This window comes from Daphnia carinata, chromosome 5 (assembly GCF_022539665.2).
Source record: "Daphnia carinata strain CSIRO-1 chromosome 5, CSIRO_AGI_Dcar_HiC_V3, whole genome shotgun sequence".
Lineage (NCBI taxonomy): Eukaryota > Metazoa > Arthropoda > Branchiopoda > Diplostraca > Daphniidae > Daphnia > Daphnia carinata.
In genome coordinates, this window is record NC_081335.1 from 4,035,032 (window position 1) to 4,059,069 (window position 24,038).

At 39.7% G+C, this 24,038-nt stretch overlaps 5 protein-coding genes across 6 annotated transcripts; 1 reads left to right on the forward strand and 4 right to left on the reverse strand.

The window, feature by feature from the left end:
- Window positions 1–8,908: 8,908 nt before the first annotated feature.
- LOC130695855 (uncharacterized) lies at window positions 8,909–9,992 on the reverse strand. 2 transcript variants are annotated; one of them, XM_057518925.2, is made up of 6 exons: window positions 9,881–9,992; window positions 9,756–9,827; window positions 9,558–9,697; window positions 9,304–9,487; window positions 9,148–9,241; window positions 8,909–9,078 (listed from the first exon to the last, which is right to left on the reverse strand). In XM_057518925.2, the coding sequence occupies exons 1-4, from the start codon at window positions 9,906–9,908 to the stop codon at window positions 9,419–9,421; spliced, it is 309 nt and encodes a 102-aa protein (XP_057374908.1). In that variant the 5' UTR covers window positions 9,909–9,992; the 3' UTR covers window positions 8,909–9,078; window positions 9,148–9,241; window positions 9,304–9,418. The 2 variants fall into 2 exon arrangements, with proteins under 2 accessions (XP_057374908.1, XP_057374907.1); XM_057518924.2 differs by having other exon boundaries at window positions 8,909–9,241.
- Window positions 9,993–11,564: 1,572 nt separating this feature from the next.
- LOC130695854 (troponin C-like) lies at window positions 11,565–13,015 on the forward strand. The gene is made up of 6 exons (XM_057518923.1): window positions 11,565–11,701; window positions 12,070–12,094; window positions 12,209–12,352; window positions 12,440–12,559; window positions 12,640–12,771; window positions 12,847–13,015. Exons 1-6 carry the CDS (start codon window positions 11,699–11,701, stop codon window positions 12,870–12,872), a joined length of 450 nt encoding a protein of 149 aa, XP_057374906.1. The 5' UTR covers window positions 11,565–11,698; the 3' UTR covers window positions 12,873–13,015.
- LOC130695847 (ceramide synthase 6-like) lies at window positions 12,993–14,752 on the reverse strand. The gene is made up of 6 exons (XM_057518916.2): window positions 14,586–14,752; window positions 14,287–14,497; window positions 13,948–14,177; window positions 13,767–13,877; window positions 13,553–13,697; window positions 12,993–13,485 (listed from the first exon to the last, which is right to left on the reverse strand). Exons 1-6 carry the CDS (start codon window positions 14,699–14,701, stop codon window positions 13,411–13,413), a joined length of 888 nt encoding a protein of 295 aa, XP_057374899.1. The 5' UTR covers window positions 14,702–14,752; the 3' UTR covers window positions 12,993–13,410.
- A 571-nt stretch (window positions 14,753–15,323) lies between these two features.
- LOC130695859 (ceramide synthase 6-like) lies at window positions 15,324–17,268 on the reverse strand. The gene is made up of 6 exons (XM_057518930.2): window positions 16,909–17,268; window positions 16,599–16,772; window positions 16,368–16,536; window positions 15,954–16,294; window positions 15,739–15,883; window positions 15,324–15,665 (listed from the first exon to the last, which is right to left on the reverse strand). The coding sequence occupies exons 1-6, from the start codon at window positions 17,097–17,099 to the stop codon at window positions 15,570–15,572; spliced, it is 1,116 nt and encodes a 371-aa protein (XP_057374913.1). The 5' UTR covers window positions 17,100–17,268; the 3' UTR covers window positions 15,324–15,569.
- A 624-nt stretch (window positions 17,269–17,892) lies between these two features.
- Window positions 17,893–21,889, reverse strand: LOC130695860 (trypsin-7-like). Its single transcript, XM_057518931.2, has 6 exons — window positions 21,452–21,889; window positions 19,910–19,955; window positions 19,636–19,801; window positions 19,363–19,571; window positions 19,007–19,267; window positions 17,893–18,892 (listed from the first exon to the last, which is right to left on the reverse strand). The coding sequence occupies exons 1-6, from the start codon at window positions 21,527–21,529 to the stop codon at window positions 18,750–18,752; spliced, it is 903 nt and encodes a 300-aa protein (XP_057374914.1). The 5' UTR covers window positions 21,530–21,889; the 3' UTR covers window positions 17,893–18,749.
- Between the last annotated feature and the right edge of the window lie 2,149 nt (window positions 21,890–24,038).

Below are 24,038 nucleotides of genomic sequence, written 5' to 3' on the forward strand. Positions count from 1 at the left end.
AGGAAAGGGTGGTATTCCAAAGTCATAAAGTAATGGATGGATAAATCTGCACGGGTATGTGTGATTACTGGATGTCAGAAAATCCGCCAGAGTCGTGAGAAGATAATAAAGCATAATTCCCAAGACTCATTGGGATGCTTACCGGGCAGTGACACACGGCGATTTATTTCAGTACTTGTGACTTTAAAGTAGTCGAGCCACCTTTTAACTTTGACATGTTCTTGTTGTCATGTTTGTGTGACCGAGCTAAGATGAAGTCTCTCGGTCAGAATCCGCTTACAGCCAGTCTTAGTTAAGGATGTACGATGACAATATCGCACACTTGAATTTTAGTTTCCATCTTCGAGAAAGAGGAAAGGGTGGAATTTCAACGTAGTAACGTAAATTCCCGCGCAGACAGAACACGGGTGCATGCAATTACCCGTTGTCAGAACTTCCCAGAGTCGAGGGAAGATGACAAAACATCATTCCAAAGACTCACATGGACGCTGACTGGGCAGTCACACGCACGGCGCTCTACATTACTACTCATGACTAAAAAGTCAAGCCAAAGGATTTACTACTAAGACCGCTTACAGCCAGTCTTAGTTAACGATGTATGATGACAATATCGCACACTTGAATTTTGGTTTCCGTCTTCGAGAAAGAGGAAAGGGTGGAATTTCAACGTAGTAACGTAAATTCCCGCGCAGACAGAACAACACGGGTGCATGCAATTACCCGATGTCAGAACTTCCCAGAGTAGAGGGAAGATGACAAAACATCATTCCAAAGACTCACATAGACGCTGACTGGGCAGTCACACGCACGGCGCTTTACATTACTACTCGTGACTTAAAAGTCAAGCCAAAGGATTTAAGAAAGATTGCGAGGTGTTTTGTGTGCAACGTTGACCTGCACATCTGGCTGTTAACGTAGAGTTAGAAATCCGTTAACAATATTTCTCTTGATGGGCCAGTCGAACCGATGTCATGTCGAGCCATTTATCGTATTTGCGCCGCGAATGGCTATTAGATATGACTTCGTAGCCATATTTAATCGTTTTGAAAATAGCTTCATGTTTTTTCTGGTCGGGCGAGTCTCGATGCTTGTCGGGATGATGGATTCTCGATTTTGCATAATATGCCGACTTAACCTCGCTCGTTCCAGCGTTCCGCTCGACTCCCAAGAGTTTGTAGTAATCAGGTCCGACTATATCTACATCCTTTTCAGCTCGTTTCTCCAATTCTTCGATTCTTCGTTGTAATTGCTCGATATGCCTATCCCGGTTTTCGAGCAATTTTGCGTGAAAGTCGCGCATTCGGCCAATGGTTTCATGATTGGCGATCAGTTCATCAAAATAAGCATTTGAGGTCGCTTTTTGTTTGTGCAGCGCCTCTTCCAGAAGGCGGTTTGCTGTCTCTATCTCCAAAAGTTTCTTCTTACACTCTTCCAGATTCTTGGCTAGGTGTTCAGCCTCCGTGCGCGCTGAATCGGCGTTCTTGCGAAAGCCTCGCAGTTTTATTTGAAAATTGTAAAAAACCTCGGAATACTTAGCCGCGTATTGGGCTTTCGCCTCCTCTGATGCCGAATGTAAACGGGCTTGATAATCCGTCTGAAGTTGGTTGCGTAACTCTGCCATTGCGGATTCGTAATGGACACGTTGTTTGTCCATGTCGAGCTGGTGTTGCTTGACCATCATTTGTTCGAAAACCTTGTTCTCCGACTCAATGTCGTTCAGCTGTTTGGCATGTAACGCCATCGTACGCTCCATCTTAGCTTGTTGCTGGCCTTGCTCTACTTTTCGTTGATTCTCCTTATCAGCTAATTCCTTTTCCAGGCGAGACATACGTTCTTCATAACTCATTCGACGACTCTTGAGGTTCCGGATTTCCTTCTGCATTAGACCGATCTTGTTTGCACCTTGATGCTTAGAAAAGATGATGTCTTTCATTTCTTCCTCAGTCCGCCGGAGATCACAGTCCTTCCTCTTTAACTCGTTTTGCAACTCGATGTTTTGCCTGGTGAGTTCCTCACGCGCAGCGCTGGCCACCATAGCTTCCAACTTCATGTTGTCGATGATTTCGGTCAGTTGTTTGTTATCCGAAACAGCCACATGCCTCTCTTCTATCAGGTCAGCAAGCTGAACCTTCAGCGCTCTTTCCAACACACATTCCAACTCTTGGTTCCCAGCAGGTAGATGAATCAGGTCTTCAGATTGATCTAGCGAGCCACACGGTGCATTAGTAATCGCCACAGGGGCCGATTCGGCGACACCTTTTTCAGAATTTCCTTGAAAAATGGATTGCCACTGGTAAACGAGACAGGGTAACATAGCGAAAAAAGGCATTTTCAAAAAAGTTGAAATCACTTGGAATCGCTTAAAGTCAATTGGTATCACTTGAAATCGCTTGAAATCGCTTGGAAGTTCTGAAAATGCCGATATTTTTGCAGAATCGAAGCTGCAGCTATGTGCTTGCAGCCAGAGTACACCGCTTGGCATTTTCCGTTTTCGTACTTTTCACATGTGTTTTTTTTTTTTACAGTGAACTAAACTGATGCCAATCAGAGAAATTAATATTTTAAAAACATGGTTCAGTGAAAAAAATATCAATTGCATAAAAATAAACGTGCGAAAATAGTAGAAGTAAAGTTTGCCTGTAATACCGCCATAAGGCGATTACACGTCATTATGCCGGAACTATTGTTGCAGGGGGCGTGGCCTGTGTGAAAGTTGCAACACAAACACGAAAGATCGATATACCACAAATCTGGCAAAATAAAACTTAACTTTTTTCTAATCTAATCCTGTCTGCATAATTTTATTGTCCATCGCGACTTGCTTGCCCTTTCATTAAGCCTAGATCAGGTGGATATTTTGACACAGGTTCATGATTGCAGATTGCATGATCATAATCATTCATAAAAGTCAGCTAGTTATCAACAGTTCTGAATTTTATACGTTGTAATTTACAGTAGCACCGCGTCAGAATGCAGACGATCCTTCACCATTGTGTATCTGTATGTAGTCTGTTCGCCAAACGAGACGTTTCCTCGTTCAAATACTTAAACTTGGGGAAACTAGATTGTGATAATTCGTTCGAAAACGTTCGATGGCTAGGATGAAATTTACCGTGAGGTCACCGACTTCTACGTAGCCCCAGGAATGCGCATCAATCTTCTTCTGTCCTGCTGTCAATGACGTTTTACAAATGCATGGTTTATCATATTTCGTCATGTGCTGACTTTTCTCTAGAGTATTCAAACTTGCAGATGTATTTTAAACACCACATGTGATCTTCGGTAGCTGTATCCATAGAGGCTAGTAAAAAAAACAGTTCAACCTGACCCAGAGGTTTTCTATGCTGCATCTCAGAGGTAAATAAACATTGTGTTAGTTAGTCAAAATATCAAAGTAAGCATGGTTGGCTTTCAATTGCATGTATTTACATTATAGGTTTTTTTTGGAACTGCCCCTTTCCCACGCTAAGTTTGTGTACTGCGTACCAAAGGACCTGAACGAAATTGAGAGTTATACAAGGTAAGTAAATTTAGCATTGAATTTCTTCAATGTTTCCTGTCTTGAGCCTTATCAATTTCTCCATTTGCTGCTCATTCAGTGGTCCTAATACTCATCCAGGACAGTAATGAAAAGTAGCTCTGTTGAAAAGCAATTTTGTTACATGATAGTTGGGTATGTGATGAGATTTTCTTCTATTAGGTTAAATTTTAAAAAGCTGTTGATTAGTTCATAGTCAATGGCTGATGCTTCACTTTGTCTTTAGGTTTAAATAATGGTGAACTTGTGTCTCATCTAGGAAAATATTTGATACCTTTTTTACAGGCAAAGTGTAAAGGTATAGCACACTTTCGATTCCCGTTACACTGTATGCAAGACAGCATACAAGATCCTCCCTTCTGACCTCGAGGATGTGGTTTTTGTCAAAAGAAGAAAGAATACTGCCAAAATGTCTCTGGCGTACATTACGGCCGAATGAAGAGGTGCCAGCTGGCTAGAGTTTGTCCCCCGTATACCACAGGTATGAAATCGTGCCCATAATCTAAAAGAACTTTTCTGTTACCTAGTCTGTACATATGGAGTTTTCAAAAGTCTTATAAAATTTGCACTTCTTTTCTGGCATACGATAGCACTCCGGATCGGACAAGAAGTCTGAAATGTTACTATGAGGACACGTTAAATTTCCACACAAGCCATAATTACCTACCGGAAGAATTGCTTCAGCTGATTAACGTAAGTCTCTCGCAAACTTAGTGCAGGACAATATGATACCATCCAGACGACCTGCTTGGTTTTGTTGGTGGCAAAGTTCTTTGCTGAAGGAAATTCAGTTTCAATCACTTGTTTTTATTTCTTCCAAGGGTTTCAGAGCTGTCGCGCCCGGATCAATACGTCCGTAAAGAAATTGAATCTCTATAAGTTCATAACTCATGGTCCAGTTGAACAAGTGTCCCATCGTAGAGACGTCGACCGTATCCACCGAGTTGAAATATTCTTGTGTAGAAAGCCGAGCACGTCACTCGATGTCTAAGGAAATTTAATCAAACAAAAAATACTTCTGGGTACGTTACTCTTTTATATACTTATCCTTGGCTAGGATAATTTTTTATGTCTGATGGAACTTTAGATGAGAATAATAGCAGTATGGTATCGTGGAGAGCCAAACCCATCACACCAGAGTACGGAACTGGTCGTAAAATCATTGTCGTTTGGAATGATATCACTTTCGTGATCGACTCGTTTGATGCACAAGAAGATAAGCTTTTTTTGGCTGCATCACAGTTGGCCTCGGCACTCAAAATACGCCTTGTCTATATCGCTGCTAATAGCAGAACGGTGATTGACCTGGCGGATGAGATACAACACCTCTTCCGTGTGGCGAGTATCGGCAACAGTGATCCGAAAATGGGTTCTAAGTGCTTTTATCTGGCTCCTGACGATTTAAAAAAAGTAGCAACCGTGAATTCAGTTCGTGCTGAATTAATTGAGGAGCATGGTGAGGCACGGTACAAAATTACAAACAAATGGCAAGGAAGGCGGTCTAGGCGTTGAGAATTTCCGTCATTCTGGAATGATTGCTGGAGAATCTTCACAGGCCTACGACGTATATCCAATTTGTAATTTTATTTTAATTTTTTAATTGTGGCAATTTCCTTGGTGTCATGTCGAACCATAGGCTTTGTTGCATATCTTTCTGAATAGGCAACGTGTCTTCCAGATTGAAAATCCGCACATAATTTTGGCGGGATACAGTGCGCTTAACAGACACAACTTGGTGGCATTCAGAATATGAACAATAACGGCGTTTCTCGTCGTACAGACGCCCACGACTTGGAAGGCATCCGAATTGTTTTGCGTTGGCTGTCGTACATCCCCAAATGCTAAGGTTCACCTCTCCCTATCAATCCGATTTACGATTTCAGTGAACGTGACATTAAGTATGTGCCAACTAAAGCACCTATCTATTTGTAAGTATCTGTACGAAGCATCTTATCTAGAAGGTAAATAGTTCGGTCAATTACCATTTCAGTTAGATGTGGAATGAGCCTTCATTTCAGTATTTTCCCCTGTAGGCAAAACTCGCTTCATCCGGAAGAATGGGAATATGGTTTCTTCGAGCGAGGATCATTTGATGAGATTAGGGCTACGTGGTGTAAACTGTCATTTGTGGCATGGCAAGATTAGATGACATCATTGTAGGACTTGGTGCCATCGAAACGCGCACGGTGGAACTCAACCTGCCTGCTGATTCCGCCAACCTTGATTCTAAAGCCAAAGTGGTCTCACAAGCTGGACAGGTAAATAAACTGGTTGATAAACCGAACAAAATAGTAACTTCATATTCTTTGGCAATAACAACAGATCTGGTTCCCTAATTCCGCTTATAAAACGGTTCAAACTATTCTAGATTTTAGCGTGAAAACTTGCAATCAATCATTTTTGCCGATTGCCGTGGTTTTTCAGGAGCAATAAGAGAAAGGGATGCGCAGGTAAATTTTTATTATTTTATTATTTAACTTTCAGTTCTGGAGGCTAATGGCTAACGGATTCGATTCGTTAAAAGGTGGCTAAATTCGGCGCATATGTTGTGGTCGAATTACGTGAATGTAAAAAACCCGTAATGGTCTCAATCCCAAAATTTTTTGAGCTTCGATGGGGGTGTCTGGGTCGTCATTGACCCAACTATGAACGAATTGCACATGGAAATGTATGTGGATCCAGAATCGAGCGCATGCTTTCTGGGATCGGAAGGCGTAATCGAGGCCAAATTCAAACTCAAATACTTGCGCAAGACTAAAGCGCGCATTTATCCGGTCATACATGGACAGCTCCTAAAAAAGGTAACCGTTTGTCAAATTATTGAAGTTCAGCGATAACTTACGTATCCGCAAGCCGAAGCCATGCTTCGTCATTGGTTTGTGGATAATTCGGTTTGGTGAATTGTGGTGAAATCTTTGGTATCATCAAAAACGTGTTAACAAAAATAATGTGATGATCATTTGCAGTCAGTACGCTCTTTCAGAAGCTCCTGCCATAACTTTTAAAGAGCTATGCCTAAAACGGATTAAGGTTATAAGGTATCATGTAAGCTATACAAACAATATTTTTATGCTTATCGATATTTTGTTTTCTTAATGTAGATGAAGAATAACGATGGATCTTAAAAGTCTTCGGACTAGGACAAGTTACCGGAATGATCCTAATAATTGAAATCACAGTATGGAATTTCCAGATTTCAATCGACTTCCCGTGTGTGACGGTATTAATTATTTAAAAAATTGAAGTGCATATCTGGGCTCCCTTCTTTTCTGAAGCCCCGTTTCCCCTTGACTCATAATAAGCCCGTAGGGGGTCATGCCCCTACTGTACGGTATATATAAAAACAACATATACCGAGGTTTGGAGGGCTCTGGCCGGAAAGGGGACGTGGGGTGCCGCTTCGTCCGATGATGTGTTCACGGAGGGTGACGTGGCTGCCCACAAATCCGAACTAAAGGTTAATCGCTCCTGTAAAAATGTTCCAAATCTTCAGCTCTTCTTCCGGCTTCTCTTAGCCAATCACCGGGTAATCTCCCCGGTGGGTCAACAAGGCAGTGTCTCCCCCTGCCTGGGTTGACGGCAACTTTTGAAAGGGCTATTATGCCTTTTTAAAGTTGCAAAAATAATTGTAATGTGGAGAGAATTGTCAATAAATTTTTTTTTATAAAATTTTTTTGCAAAATTTGTTACTTTCATTGTCTGTTTTTACAAATTACATTTATCATCTTTTTTTTATTTAGCTTACTCAATTCTCCTTTATTGTTTATGCCACGTTTAATGGTAAGCATTGTTTCCTGTAAGCATAGTTTATCTGTAAGCATTCAATTATTATCCAGGGATCGAACCCTAGATGTTCGGCATTCCGCGCCGATGCTTTACCAATGAGCCATGAATCATATGATGTCAAGTTGGCTTTTTTCTAGTCACTTGCGGACTTGCATTTACACTTTGAATAAAACTGAAATGCAATACTGCAATATTATTTTCTCCATTTAGATGTAGATTTTTATACATCTAGTAAGGTTTGAACCCAGGGTAACAGTTATCTCAGCTGAATGCTCTACCACAGAGCTATGGACATTATAAAAGCGATACAAAGATAAACATATACTTGTGAAAGACTGCATAAACATCCTAGACGATAACATATGATATGCGATAATAAAAAATATATGTCTTGTGGCTCAATGTTAGAGCATCGGCGTTGCACGCTGAATGTCTGAGGATCGATTCCCATGCCAGTAAAACAATATACAAATACAAAATTACTTCAGAAAATATCAAGGTATTACACGTTGTTCCTTGTCTAAGTTCATGAATTCAAAAAGTGTAATAAATAATAATTGAATACTTACAGATAAACGTTTAACGGTGGCAAAAACAATAAAACTGAATTGCGCAAGCTGAATAAAAAAAAAAGTTTATAAATGTAATGTGTGAACACAGACAATGAAGGAAACAAGTTTTGCAAAAAAATTTTATAAAAAAAAATTTATTGACAATTCTCTCCACATTACAATTATTTTTGCAACTTTAAAAAGGCACAATAGCCCTTTCAAAAGTTGCCGTCAACCCAGGCAGGGGGAGACACTGCCTTGTTGACCCACCGGGGAGATTACCCGGTGATTGGCTAAGAGAAGCCGGAAGAAGAGCTGAAGATTTGGAACATTTTTACAGGAGCGATTAACCTTTAGTTCGGATTTGTGGGTAGCCACATCGCCCTCCGTGAACACATCATCGGACTAAGCGGCACCCCACGTCCCCTTTCCGGCCAGAGCCCTCCAAACCTCGGTATATGTTGTTTTTATATATACCGTACAGTAGGGGCATGACCCCCTACGGGCTTATTACGAGTCAAGGGGAAACGGGGCTTCAGAAAAGAAGGGAGCCCAGATATGCACTTCAATTTTTTTAATATCAAATACCGTCTGGGGAATCCGAATTAAGTATAGAAATGTCATGTCATCCATCCAATCAATACAATTTATTCAGTGTCTTACCCCAACAAAGAATTTTTTCAGATCCAATGTTACTATCAACCTATATTGAGAAAAGAAAAACAACACCGTTAAACATATCAACTGTTGATCATGTAACTTACATGACTCATAGATTGAACTTCTGGTGGAAGCTTGGGGAAGGACATACAAATTGCAGATTAACATCATTGTATAAGGCTCTTGAATGATAAACTAGCACCTGTACAATGTTGCATTGTTGATAGTTGTGTTCCCAGTACATGAAAATCCTTTCCTATTGAATAAAATTTTTTTTGGTAGATTAGACCTGGTTGGCAAAAAGGAGGAGAAATTCTTCGTCATAAATTCAAAATTATTTGAAGAAAAATCCTTTCATACCTAAAGAGTCCATGTATGATGTTCATCTCTGCAATGTCAGCAAAATTAAAACATCTTTAGGGCCATTTAAGTACCCAGTTTCCCCAACACTCTGAACATAAAGGACAAGTTGTTCTTTAGACAGAGAAGCAGAATTATTTGAGGTTTCTAGCTGTGACAGAACTATAAAGGATTGCTGTTGTACTGGATTTATTAACACAAGATGGTACTTCTCATTAGACAATGTGCATACTCTATTACTTTACCTCATACCTTAATGGTAATGCACTCTCAGTGTTTTTTCATCTGTAGGCTGACTCTTCCATCCTGTAACACTTCCAGACTTGATTTGATCCCCCATTAAATTCTGTGAATGCAAAATAATAGCATTAAAAATACTTTTTCAATAGACATGAAACCGAAAAGTACCTAATCCATGTTTCATGTTGAACTTGTGCCATATCTTGGTTTCCGTACCACACCCATTTTCGGCCCAAATACGGTCCCACAATTGTTCACTTCCTTCACTGCATGGGCTTATTACTTACGATTCTTTTTGTGCAGCACTAACAGAATTTAAATTTAACACACTGTCAGGTGGTAGACTGAATAACTAAACAATAAATAATTGTTTGTTAAAATTCTATACTTATTTTGAATTCTTATTTGAAAAGTTTAGGTACCTGACTGTGTTCGCCTAATGCCGATTCATCCTCATGTTCAGTTAGGTTTGAGTTTGGAAAAACCTCCTTCACTGTTTGGAAACTGTTCCGTTCCAATTTGTTCTTTTCCCCTAGCTGAGCTTGTAGACTCAAACTTTGAGCTACAAAACACAAATGAATAAAAGCAAATAAATAGAATCATTATGTATTAGGCCTTACCATCCTTAGCTTTGCTGTTATCTAATATTTTGTGCTGTTGCAATAATTGAGCCTGCAGGTCCATAATTTGATCTAATAAACAATAATTAATAATTCAAAACAAATATAATAATGTTTATACTTACCATCCTTTTGTTGTATTATCTTATCCATTTTTCAATTGTTCCTCCAGCCACGCGTTAATCTCCATCCACGCTACTGAACTAACTGCGAATGGCATCCAATGGACTGAAATTGCCTACGCCAGTAATAATGAGACTGAGCGGTAGATGGCTACGTGTCGGAAAAAAAGAAAAAAGTGCGATTTTTTATTTTTTTTTCCGCCATTTTTTTTTTTTTTTTATGTAAAACGGATTGCCATACAAAACAGCGTGTCGTATGGCAATCCGTTTCCACCCCCCCCCCCCCCCCAAAAAAAAAATATCGGTCTTCCTTCTCTTTTACTGCTATCACCATCTCCCGGTCAGATTTCGAGTGAATTCTCTATGTACACTCACCGAATTTTTCTGCTGCTTGGCGCTAGCGCTGTAGCGTGCTGGCGCGATAGCATTGCGTCAAATTTTCCGTGTATTTCAAAAAAACGATTAACTTAATGAAAAAAATTGCAATTTTCCGGGAATCAGCATTCAATTTGGAGTACATCCTGTGATATTCAACCAATTCCGATGAATGTCAGTTTTTGCAGACAAAAATTTTAAGCCCGACTAAGTCGGGGTTATTTAAACCCCGTTATTTAAGCCCGACTTTTCTTATTTTTTTGTATTTTATGTTTAATTAAAAAACCATAAGGCCTATTGAAAAATAAATTTGATTTCCGCGATAAGCATTCAATTCTGAATTGATATCATTTATTTTAAGCGAAATTTTAAATTTAGCCAAAAATGAAAAATTATCAAATTATCAAAATCGGCCAAGAATGACATCTCTTGGAATTCCATGAAAATCCCACAGTATAATCAAAACTTTATGCTGATTCCAGAAAAGCCACACGTTTTCTTGTCAAGTTAGCGTTTTTAAATTACACTGAATATTCGTACAAAAAATGTATTATTATTATATCATATCCTTTGTTTGAAATTGCGGGTTCATTCAGTGCATTTTTCACCTATAATATGTTTATACCAGAGCAGAAAGGTCCTTCATGTCGGGCTTATACGAACAAACCATCGTTGCAGTCCAGCCTTGGTTTCCTTTTACGAACTTTATTAAAAAATACGTACCAATTGTAACAGTGGTGCTCGTGGTAAGTTCGCTTACGCCTTGCATTATTATCTACAGCATTTTCACATTACGTTTCTATATAATAACCACTAAAAGTCTCATTGGCAGAGAAAAAGATTCCAGACTCAGCCTTGTCTCATTTATGCCATTCCAAAGAACTTTTTAAACTCCCCTAAAGCCTTGGACTGTATGGCATCTTATTGATATAGTGGATTGCAAGAGTCACAGGAAGAGAAAGATATACACTTGTGTAGACGAGACGCTTTTGGTGTCGTTATTCCGCCGTAAAATAGAACCTCCACTTCAGCCTGTGTAGCCCTCCATCTAGTCCTTCTACTATACAAAATTACAGCCGAGTGCACGTCGAGTCTCAGACAACACTGTTCACTGGAAACGGCTACATGGTACCGATTCTTCCCTTTAGTTCGGGCAAGCCACGATATTTTGACACGAGCCGAAACGGAGTTGGATAAGGAGGGGAGTAGCAAAGAACGTCTCATAATACATAAATAGATATAGTAGATGGATGTTCAGGCGACCTGCCAAAACACCAGCAAACAGCAGGAAAAACTGCATTCGTACGATGGTGGTCCGTAGCAATAACTAAACTCGAGGCACCTTGCTTTTCGACCTACATCGCGCGTTGCTGGTTCAGTCTTCGAGACAACGTCGATCAACTTCCATCTCGTTAAACCAGTTCTCGTTCATTGCTAAACTTCACAATGGTAACTTATGGCGCTTTTTTTTCTTCATCTTTTACGTTGCCATTGTTATTTGAAATTACATCAGAGATTAAGTGCAATAGCATGCGTTCTCCGTTGGTTTAATGGCAGGCCTGAGGAAAGCCTGTAGTGGTAACATTTTGTTATATTTCCATTTGGATGCTGCAAATTAGATGTCTTATCCAGTTAGTAAAGCGTATAAAGCAACCATTTGAATAATAGTTACTATTTTCTATAACAATGTTTACCTCGTGCGTTTTCTTCGATGTTAATGGAGTTTAAATTGTTTGTAGTCTCATAATATTTATTGTTTTTCTTTTATGTTTTTTTTTCTTGATTATGTTGCCTCTTCGCCGGTGTTGCAATGATAGGACGGTGACGATGAAAAGACTCAAAGTAAGTCCTATTTTTAAAATTAGATTTTTAACATGGAAAGTTTGAAGCGGGTAGTACCTGTAGTGATGGGAGCCTTCTTATCCAAAATTAACTAAACTATTTTTTCTTGTCTAGTGCTTAAGAAGGCTTTTGCGATGTTCGATCATAGAAAAACTGGATTCATCGAGACAAATCAAGTTGCAGCTATTTTGAACACTATGGGCCAACAGTTCGACAGCAGCGAGTTGGCGATCACAATTGAAGAAGCTGATAAAAACAGTAAGATTAATGACGTTTCAAATGTAGAGAACATAACGAGAAGTCATACTAAAACTAATGAAATACTTTTGAAAAATTTAAAAATAGAAACCGGTAAGCTGTCGTTTGAAGCTTTCTACTCGATCGCTGCAAACTTCTTGGAAGATGAAGATGACGAGGCCATGCAGAACGAGCTTAAAGAAGCTTTCCGTCTCTACGACAAAGAAGGTAAAGTTTTCATACTTACAGTACATACGATAAGCGTGTCTGTTTGATTGTAACAATGTTTTTCTCCACCTTCTTGACAGGTAACGGTTATATCACAACAGCTGTGCTGCGAGAAATTTTAGCCGCCCTGGACGACAAACTGACTCCAGAAGATTTGGATGGTATCATCGAAGAAATCGATGAAGACGGTTCAGGAACTATTGATTTTGATGGTAAGTTCACGCATATTAATGCACGCACACAATGTTTTGTAAATGGATGTAATTAATTTTATTTACCTGTTACAGAATTCATGGAGATGATGACTGGATAAACCCTTCGTTCCAGCATCCAAATCTTCTCTCTGCTATATAGATATGAGCGCTGTATCTGTCTTTCCTGTTCATTTTGAAACTCATCTTTGCCTTATAATCAACTGACGATTCCCAGTAAATAGAGCTGTCTTTTTACCCCAAATGTCTGTTTAGTTTGTAAATTATTTCCAGAAGCACACCGGAAATTTCATCCGTTTTTTTTTCTCTCGTTCATTCAATCACCTTGTGTACACATTATTTTTAATGACCCTATCTCAACTACTTATTAGGTTTCACTACACCAAAGATAAATGCAAACAAATCATTAGTGATCTTTGTTCACCATTAAGAGAGGTTTCCTTTGCGTGGTACATTTTTACAGTTCAAAATACACTCGCTTCGTATTTGTTATTTATTACCTTTTAAGTTGGCGTCTTTACCGCTATCTCAGGCACGATGTTTTCGTGTACACATGCGTACTAACAATGCAGTAAGCTAAGTGATGTTCGACGTAAAATTGCTCTTCAAGAAAGCACTGAAAACATGGACGATGTTCCGTCAGTTGGCTTTCTTCCCATTTGAGTTATGGTCCTCAACAAGCTCGGTGGGAGTGCTGCGCGAGTCGTCCACTAACTATTGAAATAGTTCATTTTTCTTTTAGAATGACAAAGATGTTACAGAAAAAATTTCTTTGTGTTACCTTTCCATACACGAGAAACGTATAGAGAATTCTTAGAATTAAATACGTCCAAAATAGGTGCAATCCAAGCAAAGTGTGCAGCAAGAGAATTAAAGATGAAATAATAGGAGAACCATAAATTTCAATGGGTGCGTCAAACCATATGCTGGTGGAGAGGTTAAAGGCTCGTTAGACTATCTACATATATTGCAGTAGAATTGTGATATGAACTTACTTATTGAGGATATGGAATGGAAAGATTCCTAGTCGAGAAACAATCCAACTAATAAAAAACAATCCAAAGCAAAGATTGCATATTCTTGGGTATTTTAGAAATTTGGCTATCCTACCCAAAAAGAAACATTAAAATACGAATTTTACGACTTTTCTCACACGATTGATGTATCACAACTTACCGAGCTGCTTCCATGAAAATGTCGGCGCTATCATGGACAACGAGTACTAATGTACCGATGCGGACAGTATTGCTCACCCATGATAATGCCATCAAAAGTACTGTGACCACATGATGAATAAACATTTCCACAAAATCATTGCGCTTCCGATGCAATACTTGGCTACAAATGTGCGACATGTAAACGCTCATGTGAATAGTGTAGTACCACCACACTTCTGCAGAGATCATCTACATGTCCATAGAACAATTTGTTATCGACAAGACGAGGGGTAAAATGTTTAAATGAATTCCCTTCGTAATGTTCGTAAAAAAAAATCAGTAGACAAATCAATCTCACCTGGTTAGGGAAATTAGTCCAACATTCGTCTATGTTCCAGAACCAAGGTTTGTCCAAAAGGATAAAAATACCAATGGCGAATAAAGTGGTATGATAAACGAAACGCCAACCGCATTCTTTAAAGTATTGCAGCTCTGATGGTTGATGTTGCTCTTCAGTCGATTTGCTAGATTTGATGCCATTGCGGATTCCCAATGGCTCCCAAACATATCTAGAGAGTGATCAAAATTACTATTAAAATGGTAAAAAAATTTTTTTTTGATAATGGGAAATAAGTCACATAAGTTTAACATCCTCACCTTTCGACAAAAGATCTGAAAAAAGTGACAATAACTGAGAAAACCATTGGATAAAAGAGGTGGGACGTATCCGGGTAAACTTCACTGCCATGAAAAACATCCGGCATCCAGATCATTGTTCACTGAGGATTGAGTACCTAAACTAGTAATCACAAAATATGTTTTTAGACGAGTAGAGGGTAGAGTGCGTTATAGCCGACAAGTTTACTTTACACATAACGCACACAGATTGTGTCAGTTGCTTAGTCCCCTATGGATTTCAATAGTTTTGCCGAGATAACAGAATCTCAAGTCACGACTCTCAAGATTTAGACGATAACGTGTTCACGCCTACGGCCCCGCCAATGGGGTAATAGGTCCCCACCGAAACAGCCTATGTTAAATTAAAAGATCAATGTCAATGCATTAGGTGAGATCGTTAAATAATCAAATGTTACATGGCAGAAAATGAATGATCATCACATAAAAATGGTATTGGAGGTTTGCACCAAGTAGATAACCATGACCACAATCAACTTAGGCTACAACACATTCCCGGAAGATATTTTCATGTGGGGAACATCATTTTGCAGCACCTACTAAAAAAAAAACTCTTTAATTAATTAAACTTCATGAAATACAACAATACAATTTCTTTTACGCTCTTAACAAACGGACCACACAGGCAGGTTTAGGTTGAACACCCAATAAATTCCTGTAATTGTGGAATTCTTATACTTAGCTTTAACACAGGATTGATAACAGAATAGCATAGAATATATTGCAATAGGTATCATAACAACACATCTTTGCCAGCAGCTATTAAGACGACAAAACGATGGAAAGTTCCTCATGGACCCCATGAAGTAAGGCATACTAATGTACTGAGCGCAATCTCGAAAATTAAAACTTTTCGTAAAATGGGAATGCTTTTTTTGGTTCTGGGCTATTAAAAATCACACTGTTTAAGGATTGTTTTTTAATTTGGGCTGCTATTTTCAGAGCTCATTTTTTACGGAGTCGAACCGAAGAGGCAGTTTGATCAGAAGTATCCTCGGTAGCTGAAGCTTCGCTTGACGAACTTCGGGAATCCCTTTCCGTCTTTGGAAGAAATTATAACGGAACGTCAAGTTATCTACCTTGCATACACGAAGTTCGAATTGTATATACTAACCTTTCCTGATAAGACGGCACGTTTTAATATTTTCAGAATGAAATAAGTCCACATGATGTGAAGCAGAAACAGTACCACAACCAAGTATTTCAATGCATTATAGGCAGGAAACATAGGCATGAAATTCGGGGCCGTCAGCCAAAAACTAAAAATGAAACAAGCACATGTTTTAAAAATGAGTAGCCGTGACAATTCGGAAAGAATTTAAAACTTACTTTTTTATGAGATATCCTGGGAAAATCATAAGTCGCGTAATAGTCCAAACGATGAAGAACAAAGCAAAACAAGTATCACAACTGCGCTGCCATTTGATGTACTTGAACATTTTGGCCGCTTCCATAAACACGTCGGCGAAGTCATGAACAATGAGTACCAAGCTCCCACCGCGTATAAGATTACATGAATACGAGAAAATAATCAAGAGGATAGTAGTCAAATGATGAATGAACATTTCTAAAAAGTCTTTTCTTTGGACATCAACAAACTGGGAGAAGAGCATAGACCAGTAGCAACTTAATTGAAACACATAATAAAGCTTGATGTCCCATGTGACAGTCTGCAATGTACAGTTTTTGGTCAAACATGCCATCAGCATCAAACATGACTACATATGTCTCACATTCTCAAACCTGATGAGGGTAATCAGTCCAGCATTCATCAATGTTCCAAAACCAAGGCTTATCCCAAAGGGCCCATAAGCCATAACCAACAGCAAAGGAATAGTAAGTAAATCTCCAACCACTTTCCATTAACTTGACTAGAGCAGAAGGTTTATTTTGTTGTTTTCTGTGTCGAAGCCTTAGTTGGGAATTAGACATACAAGTTTTGCTAAAATAGAATAATGTGCAATATTTTCATACCATTGCTCTACTTGTCGTACCCTCCAGTCAAGTTGTTTTGCTAACCCAGTAATTTTACTATGGGTTAGGTCCAATCCTCCTTGTTTATAAGCTTCTTCCAACAATACATTCTTCACTACCGTTTTTTTTGTTTGCTTTAGGCCTCTTCGTAAACCCCATGGCAGAAAAATACACCTGTGGAAGTGGACAACACATATTTCTATGTTACATAAGACAGTCAGATCAAGAAGACTAATTTATGTTCATTGTTACACATTTTATGTTGTGTGAATGGAGGAGAAAAAAAAATATAAATAGAATTTCATAATACCTTTCAATGAAAAGCCTAACGAGAACAACTATAATGGAATATGCAACAGGGTAACAGATTTCTTGGAATTTGGGGTAAACAACGTCTTCTGTGTCTTTGAAATCACTCCAAGTGATGTGTGGTGGTAACCAAAAAGACGGTGTCCAAAATTTAACCCACGCATAATAAGAGTATTCACTTATGATAGACATGACTCTTTTGAGCAGCAAAATGTTTTGACTGAAGCAGAAAGTTTCTCTGGCATGGGCGTGACTATGTTTTCGTGAAGACTGATTGTCTTGAAATTTACAAGCAAAATGGAAGCTACTGGTGGGTTATTTTGAAACCACTTGTTCGATAGCTAACAACAAGTGCCGCAGCGGTTTTTACTCCGTCATAAGGCCAGTCATTGGCCGTGACTGCAATTCGGTAGAGAATTGATATTCCAAATTACAATTCCCAGTCCAACGTTAGCTAAGATTAGCTTCCTAAACTCAGCAAGGCAACTAATTGGCAGCTTGCTGATGTCTGCTGTTAGATGGGTTTCCCTCGTTTGTCATTTACGTTTTAACATGCAATTTATCCAGTAAAACAGTAATCTTGGATAGCCAATTTTCCTTAATTCTTCAAATCTGAGCTGTTTTTTTTGCATAATTATGTAAAAATCCATAATTTCCCCCGAAGAACCATGCAGCGTCGTCATCCATTTATGTAAATTGACAATATGACGGCGTTTCCCGATAGTTACGTAACGATTACTATCCAAAACGTGTTATCTATTTGTGGATCTGGTGTGAATACGTTGGGATAACGAAACAACAGAGGGTAATCCGAAGTTGCTATGCCTCAAATTATTTTATTTTTTTTTTTTGCTGGCAGGTTTATTTACCGGACGGTAAATAATTGCAACATGGCGGACTGCCTGTTTGTCCACCGTCCAATTTTTAGTAAGTCATGCAAAATATCCTTCGAAAATAAAACGGAAAAAAATCTCAATTATTTAAAATCGATTAAACTTTCCGTATATTTTGCATTCCTTTGAGCTATGTCCTAACTAAAAACTACGGAACAACCAATGCAGAAGAAATTGTAAAAAGAAAAACTCAAATAAACTTTTAAACAATTAACGAAAAAAAGAAAAAGACGTTGATCTACAACGGGACAAGACAAATCCTATTGATGAAAAAAACAGAAATAACGGTCCTGGTAATCAGCAAATCCCGCAAGCGACGAAATGTGTGATTTACGATAGATATTTACAAAAGAGCCTCGTACGTATTATGTGAAATACGTTTCTGTGAAATAAAAAAAAAAAAAAAAAAAAAAAAAGGAAAAAACCATAGTTGGAAGTCCTTTGAAACAAACTCCGTCGCATGGTTCGAGATCAGAGGCGTTAATTTGGACTAGAACGTATCATGAATTCCTAGAATTCAAACAAACGTCGCCGCCCTACAATTACGGCTAGGGAAAAAAACCTCCATATTTCCATATCAAGAATCTTGTAAAATAATCGAAAAAAATAAGAAGTAGAATCGTTTTTTTTTTTGTTAAAAAAGAAAAGGCAAAAAATTTTTAGACAAGAAGGAAGTGAAAAAAAAAGAATAAGAAGGGTAGACGATGCGGAAGTCTGCGACAGTCGTCACACCCTCTTCCCAGAAGGCTGGCTAAATAGGCAGACGTATAGCAATTATTCGCCTCTGTGGGCCGGCACGTCAAGTCACCTGTTGGCCACGGAACACATGCATTGAACAAGTTGATGCATTATTACTGTTGCTGCTTATGCATGCTCTTGTTACGCAATTTTTCCGGCCGGAAGTGTAGCTTGACCAAGTGTGATTCCGCTTATATTGCATTGCATCTGGCTAATCGCCATTGCGTCCTTGTCGTCTACCACAATAACAGGCGTCTACCGTGTTTTCGGCGATCCACTTCAGGTAGCGTCCCATCCGCGTGTAAACACCAGGATAGCCTTCTCGGCCGCATCCTTGGCCCCAGGATACGACGCCTGGATAAGAATGAACCAAAATCCATTAGCTGATTCTTTCCCATCAATGGATTAGCGCTACTGCACATCCGATAGAATTCAAAACGATGAAAGAGATAGTCATAAACTCGTTACCGATCAGATCGATTTTGCGATCTTTGCCTTCCAAATGCAAAGGCCCACCGCTATCGCCTTGGCAGGCGTCGAGTTCTCCGTGGTCGTATCCGGCGCACATCATGTTCTCCGTAATAGCCTGGGCGCCATATTTCGTCTTTTGACAATCGGCGTTCGTGTAAATAGGCACGGCCACCTGGGCGAGGATCGGCGATATGTTGCCCGTTTCATTCACACGCCCCCATCCGGTTACAACGGCTACCTTTCCGGCGTATTCAATATCTAATTCGTATTAATTAAAAAACTATTATGTCGGGGGCAAAACAACAACCAACAAACAAAGAAATCAAATCCTGTTTTCTTTTGTAAAGTGTTACCGGACTGAGGGAGACAGACGGGGCCGATGGAGCGAGAGAACGGTATGGGGTCGTCGAATTGCAAAACTGCTATGTCATGGTTGAACGTTTTGGCCTCGAACTTGGGATGTTTCACCATTCGAACGACAGATCTCAGTTCCAGTTCTTCCTCTTTGACGTTCTCCAAGTCGTGACCGCCGAGCAGAACGTGAATCGAATCAATGTCCAATCTGAGAACAGGAATGTCAAAACTATCCACGAATTTCGTAATTTCAAATCTCCTATGTGTTTTACCCGTCGACGCAATGAGCTGCCGTGACGACATATCTGTCGTTGATGAGAGTAGCTCCACAATATAGAGCACCTTTATAGAGCAATCCAGCCATCCATGGATAGTCGTAGGCTTCAGTGGGACGTCCACCAACGATGCGCTGTTCGTCTTTTCTCGATACGCCGCAAGCTTAAGCAATGATCACCAAATCATTGGGGAAAAAACATAAAAACATCCAAAAATGAAAGAAGATGGAATTCATTTTGTTTCAAATGTGAGAATGAAAACAGTACTCACAACATTTGCATGTCTTCTTTCCGTAACGCCATCGGTCGGGATCAAACTGAGAAAACCGACCAAAAAAAAACACGTTAAAAAAGAAATTAAAGATATTAAGAAGCCACGTAATTACATTCAACAATGTGCTTTACTCTTACGGCCAGCGTCAAAGCTGTTATTTTGTTCAGCAACTGGATATTCTATTAAAAACGCCCTACCTTTTACAAGAACATGAGTAACTGTCAAAAGAACATTCCGCTTCGAGAAAACCACAAATGTCGGCCATTTAGAATAATTCGACTACGTCCAGCTGTCGCTTATTGATGACAGGCTCTTCTCCACAAATGACATCCTAACGGAAACTGCTTTATGCGTTTGTTTTGTTTTGTTTTTTAATGCCGGCGTTGACACATGTTTTTATTTCTTTCCCTTGTTCGCAATAGAAAAAGTTTCCACCCCGTCTAACGATATTCGTCCATATCTTGGCAGCCGACGCGCGCTGTTTAACGGCTGAACATTTCGACATTAATGGAACACGACGAAGATGCTAGAGATAAAAGCGGCGTTTATTCAAATGACCGTCTTTATAGGAGAGACGGTCTAACTGTACGTTATCATCTGTTTGAATGTTTTTCCAAAAAAACTAAGAAACAGATGACTGGCGTCTTCAACAAGAAAGAGCAAACAGAAGAGTCATAGTATTCCGCCTTTGACCAGCTGTTGACACTCTTGATTGTTTAAAGGCGATAACATAAAAGAAAGGGACCCCTATGTTGCTGACTATTAGGACTTTACTAATTGCTTTTTCGTTGAGGAAAATAGAATGAATGTTTCAGGCACGTCTGCTGAGCCTCTTACGTCATCGAATGGTCACGGTCATAACTCTGTACAGCAACCCTTGTGCATGTAAGTCTTCGGCTGTAGCTGGAAATAATTGGCTGGAAACACATGTGAATTTGATATGTCTTTTTGTGCGATATAAGTCTTTTTTTTTTATATATATTTCCCAACAATGGTGCAAGAGATGTAAATTGAGCACGTCATGTTCCGCCACTCATCGTTTATCATTTTCTATTTGTTCTACAATTTCAGTGCGATTCACACTATATGCCCATTTGAACGAAAATGGATTATGAGAGGAGAAAGCCTGACTTCTTTTTTACGTCCTTAATCCATTGAGGTTATTACTATGTTTTTTTTCCTCTTTTCCATTTTTTTTTCTGGGTTTTTTGTTGGCTGAATGCATCTCGCCATTGTTCGTTGATGGAGTGGCTGACGACGAACAACACCTGCTGTTTTCGCACGGTGGAGATCCTGTGGCGATTCAAAGTGTCTACTTTTCGCTCGATCAAACCCACATGCTTGGTCATCTCCCAAAAATCTTAATGGAAATTAAGTAAACATTGCCTCATTTTTTTTGTCCCTCGTTCAAACTACCCGTCTTACCAAATCCTGTTTCCGCCGTTGCGCGGCCTGATCATGAAAACCCTCGATTTCGGCCCCATAAAAAAAAATAATAATAATAATAATAATAATAATAAAATAAAAAAATTGACTTACCCAAGAGGCAGAAGTGACCATCCTGAAGACGACGAAAAGAACGATCAGTTTGACATACAATAATGGACTGGCAGTCATTGTGCGCAGCTGTCCAGGATCAGCAAAAAATGGGCGAATCACACAACGCTGGGAATCGGCAAATGCTGAGCAATTTGGCGGTTGGGCCTACGCGGTACGGATGTACAATAACGAATGTGTTAGACTATAATTGGGGAAGCCCATCGACAGCAATCGGAAATGAGATAACGGCGGTATAGGAAGAGCTGAGAGCTCGACCAGGAGAGCGGCTCGACACGGAATGAAGCGGCAACGGCAGCCATAGTGGCGTTTTATATTGGCCTGCTTCGCCGTGGCTCGTGTGCCGTATTCCACACGGTTGGACGGTCGGTGGAGGAGAAACTGAAACGGAACGGGTCGAGAAGGAAAGAAAAGAGAGAAAACGGAGGGGAGAAAGAGAAAATTGCTTTGCCACCTATTACACTAATTCGCCTATTCTATTTTCACCTGCCACTGTCTGTGTGCCGGCAAGATTGTGGCAAAAAATTCAACAAAAAAACATGAAAAATCACATTTTTCAAGAATTCATAGTAAAACGTTGAACAATATCTTCTACGACAGCACTGATTTCTAGACAGCCCTATTACAGAAAGACAGACAAAATGAAACTAGAAAGGGACAAAAGAAAACGATATCAAAATGCAATGCAGATAAACATGTGGAAGGGCAGCGGACCGTATACGTTGGATGGGATTAACTCATTTGTAATTCTGCACGGCTAATACGCTTTCCTTACAAAATTAAAAATTCTGCTAACGAAAAGCCATTAATCTCATCGCCAAAAAATAATCAAATAGCATAAGATGTAGTATCTACTGTAACAGACGATTCGAATGTAGCGTGTTGAACCGCATACAAAACGGTTAGCTCCAATTTTGCGCCCTGCTATGTAACCCTACTACGTATAGTTCAAACATAAATATCATACAGCTATCCAGCAGTCTTTGGTTTGTTGGTTGTATACTTTTACCAGTTCACACCGTTGAAATTCGAAAGCAACGTGATATCTCCGGTGCGCAAGTGAAACGGGCGCACCGTTCGCGCCTTCTGTCCGATTTCAATTAACTTGTTATTGTTTGCATTAACACTTTCCGGCCATTCTGTTTCGTTCCAAAACGCCATCCATCAACGTAGGGGGGACAATGTAACAAAACGAGTGTAACAGCAGCAGGCGGTTAATTACACGGGGGCCTTTTTGAAACGTGGACGTTGAGGTGGTCAGTTGTTCGGGCACCACAGCGACCCCATTTCCCTCTGTCTGCTTATGAGTTTTCAGGGGAAAAACCGATATGACGTGTACACGATTTTTAGGGCTCGAAAATATAGCGTAACTTTCAAGCATCTCTCAAAGCGATGTCGCATTTAATATGAAAGAGAGAATCGAGAATACGCAGCAGAAGTCAAAGTTGTGCCGCTGGCCCATATTGCTAATGGCCTTAAACTATAAGAAACGCAAAACGTTTGAAACGTAAAGGGAGAAAAGAGGAGAAAAAAAAATTATATGTTTTACATCATTAAAGGTAGTGTACGTATCTAACATGAATCAAGCAACAACCTACAAAGTATGCCCGTCGGAGGGTATGACGCGCAGACGGCCAGGACTTTCGCTGGAGGAACGGGCACGTTCCGTTATACGAATAATGAGCCAGCCCGACAGCTCAGCTGGATCATGGCCGTCGCTCCAGTTGACTCGATCTCTCATACAACACACATCATTTTTTCCCCGCTACGTTGTTTGTTTAGTTAAAAAAAAAATGAATATTTTTGCCACGCATTTCAACATGAACAGGCACATGCGTAAGCGTTGAACATTTTGTACGCAAACTTTGCATTCAGACGATGACGTGCCATCATCCGTTCTCACGTTTCACCTTCTGTTCAACACGAGTGGTCAGTTTTCTTCCTATCGTCTTGGCCTTTTTTTTTGTTTGCTTGCAGAATCATTGGTACACGAGTGGTTAGTTTTCGTCCTACCGTCTTGGCCTTTTTTTTGCAGAATCATTCAACACCTCAGGTGTTTTGTTTGACTTTTGTCCAACTAAGGCTTCTCTTTCTTCCCTCTTTGGATCTTTAAAGATGGCCGCACAAAAAACGGACGTCGTTCACTGCCTACTGTAGAATGGCCTGATTCACTGGACGCAGTTCAAACTAAGAAATGAATTAAATGGTATGGTCGTCATCATTTGGATAAGGGTATATCAAATTTAGGTGACCTAGCGGTTCTAGGGGACAAATTCATTTAAAAAAAAAGAGAACTTGATGAAAGAAGACTTTTTTTTTCAAGTCCGTGGGCTTCTCGTTGACTTTCTCTTGCTGTGAACGAAGAAAATAGAAATGAGAGGGAGGAAAGACATTGGGCTGCTGTTTGTTTCCCCTTTTTTCGAGAAAGAAGACACAGAACATAAAAGGAGAGTATTGGGAGCATCGTATGGAGAAAGCAGGGGGGAGGCTCATCTTCCAGCGATTCTGGAACATGCGTGTACATGTAATAGGCTTGAATGGCTATTCATGTGAGTTGATTCGATGTGCT

Bases quoted from the DNA above. Each gene is read 5' to 3' on its own strand.
- LOC130695855 (XM_057518925.2), bottom strand. From the start codon at position 9,908: ATGGATAAGATAATACAACAAAAGGATG. The intron at 9,828-9,880 runs GTAAGTATAAAC...ATTGTTTATTAG, and splicing joins GATAATACAACAAAAGGATG to ATCAAATTATGGACCTGCAG. The intron at 9,488-9,557 runs GTACCTAAACTT...TTTATTGTTTAG, and splicing joins CATTAGGCGAACACAGTCAG to TTATTCAGTCTACCACCTGA.
- LOC130695854 (XM_057518923.1), top strand. The intron at 12,095-12,208 runs GTAAGTCCTATT...TTTCTTGTCTAG, and splicing joins TGACGATGAAAAGACTCAAA to TGCTTAAGAAGGCTTTTGCG. The intron at 12,560-12,639 runs GTAAAGTTTTCA...CCTTCTTGACAG, and splicing joins CCGTCTCTACGACAAAGAAG to GTAACGGTTATATCACAACA.
- LOC130695847 (XM_057518916.2), bottom strand. From the start codon at position 14,701: ATGATCTGGATGCCGGATGTTTTTCATGGCAGTGAAGTTTACCCGGAT. The intron at 14,498-14,585 runs GTGAGGATGTTA...ATCACTCTCTAG, and splicing joins TTCAGATCTTTTGTCGAAAG to ATATGTTTGGGAGCCATTGG. The intron at 13,486-13,552 runs GTAACACAAAGA...CTATTTCAATAG, and splicing joins CGTTTCTCGTGTATGGAAAG to TTAGTGGACGACTCGCGCAG.
- LOC130695859 (XM_057518930.2), bottom strand. From the start codon at position 17,099: ATGTCTATCATAAGTGAATACTCTTATTATGCGTGGGTTAAATTTTGG. The intron at 15,884-15,953 runs GTAAGTTTTAAA...TTTCATTTTTAG, and splicing joins CCAGGATATCTCATAAAAAA to TTTTTGGCTGACGGCCCCGA. The intron at 15,666-15,738 runs GTTAGTATATAC...TTTCTTCCAAAG, and splicing joins GTGCCGTCTTATCAGGAAAG to ACGGAAAGGGATTCCCGAAG.
- LOC130695860 (XM_057518931.2), bottom strand. From the start codon at position 21,529: ATGACTGCCAGTCCATTATTGTATGTCAAACTGATCGTTCTTTTCGTC. The intron at 19,802-19,909 runs GTGAGTACTGTT...TCATTGCTTAAG, and splicing joins AAAGAAGACATGCAAATGTT to CTTGCGGCGTATCGAGAAAA. The intron at 18,893-19,006 runs GTAACGAGTTTA...ATTCTTATCCAG, and splicing joins TCGCAAAATCGATCTGATCG to GCGTCGTATCCTGGGGCCAA.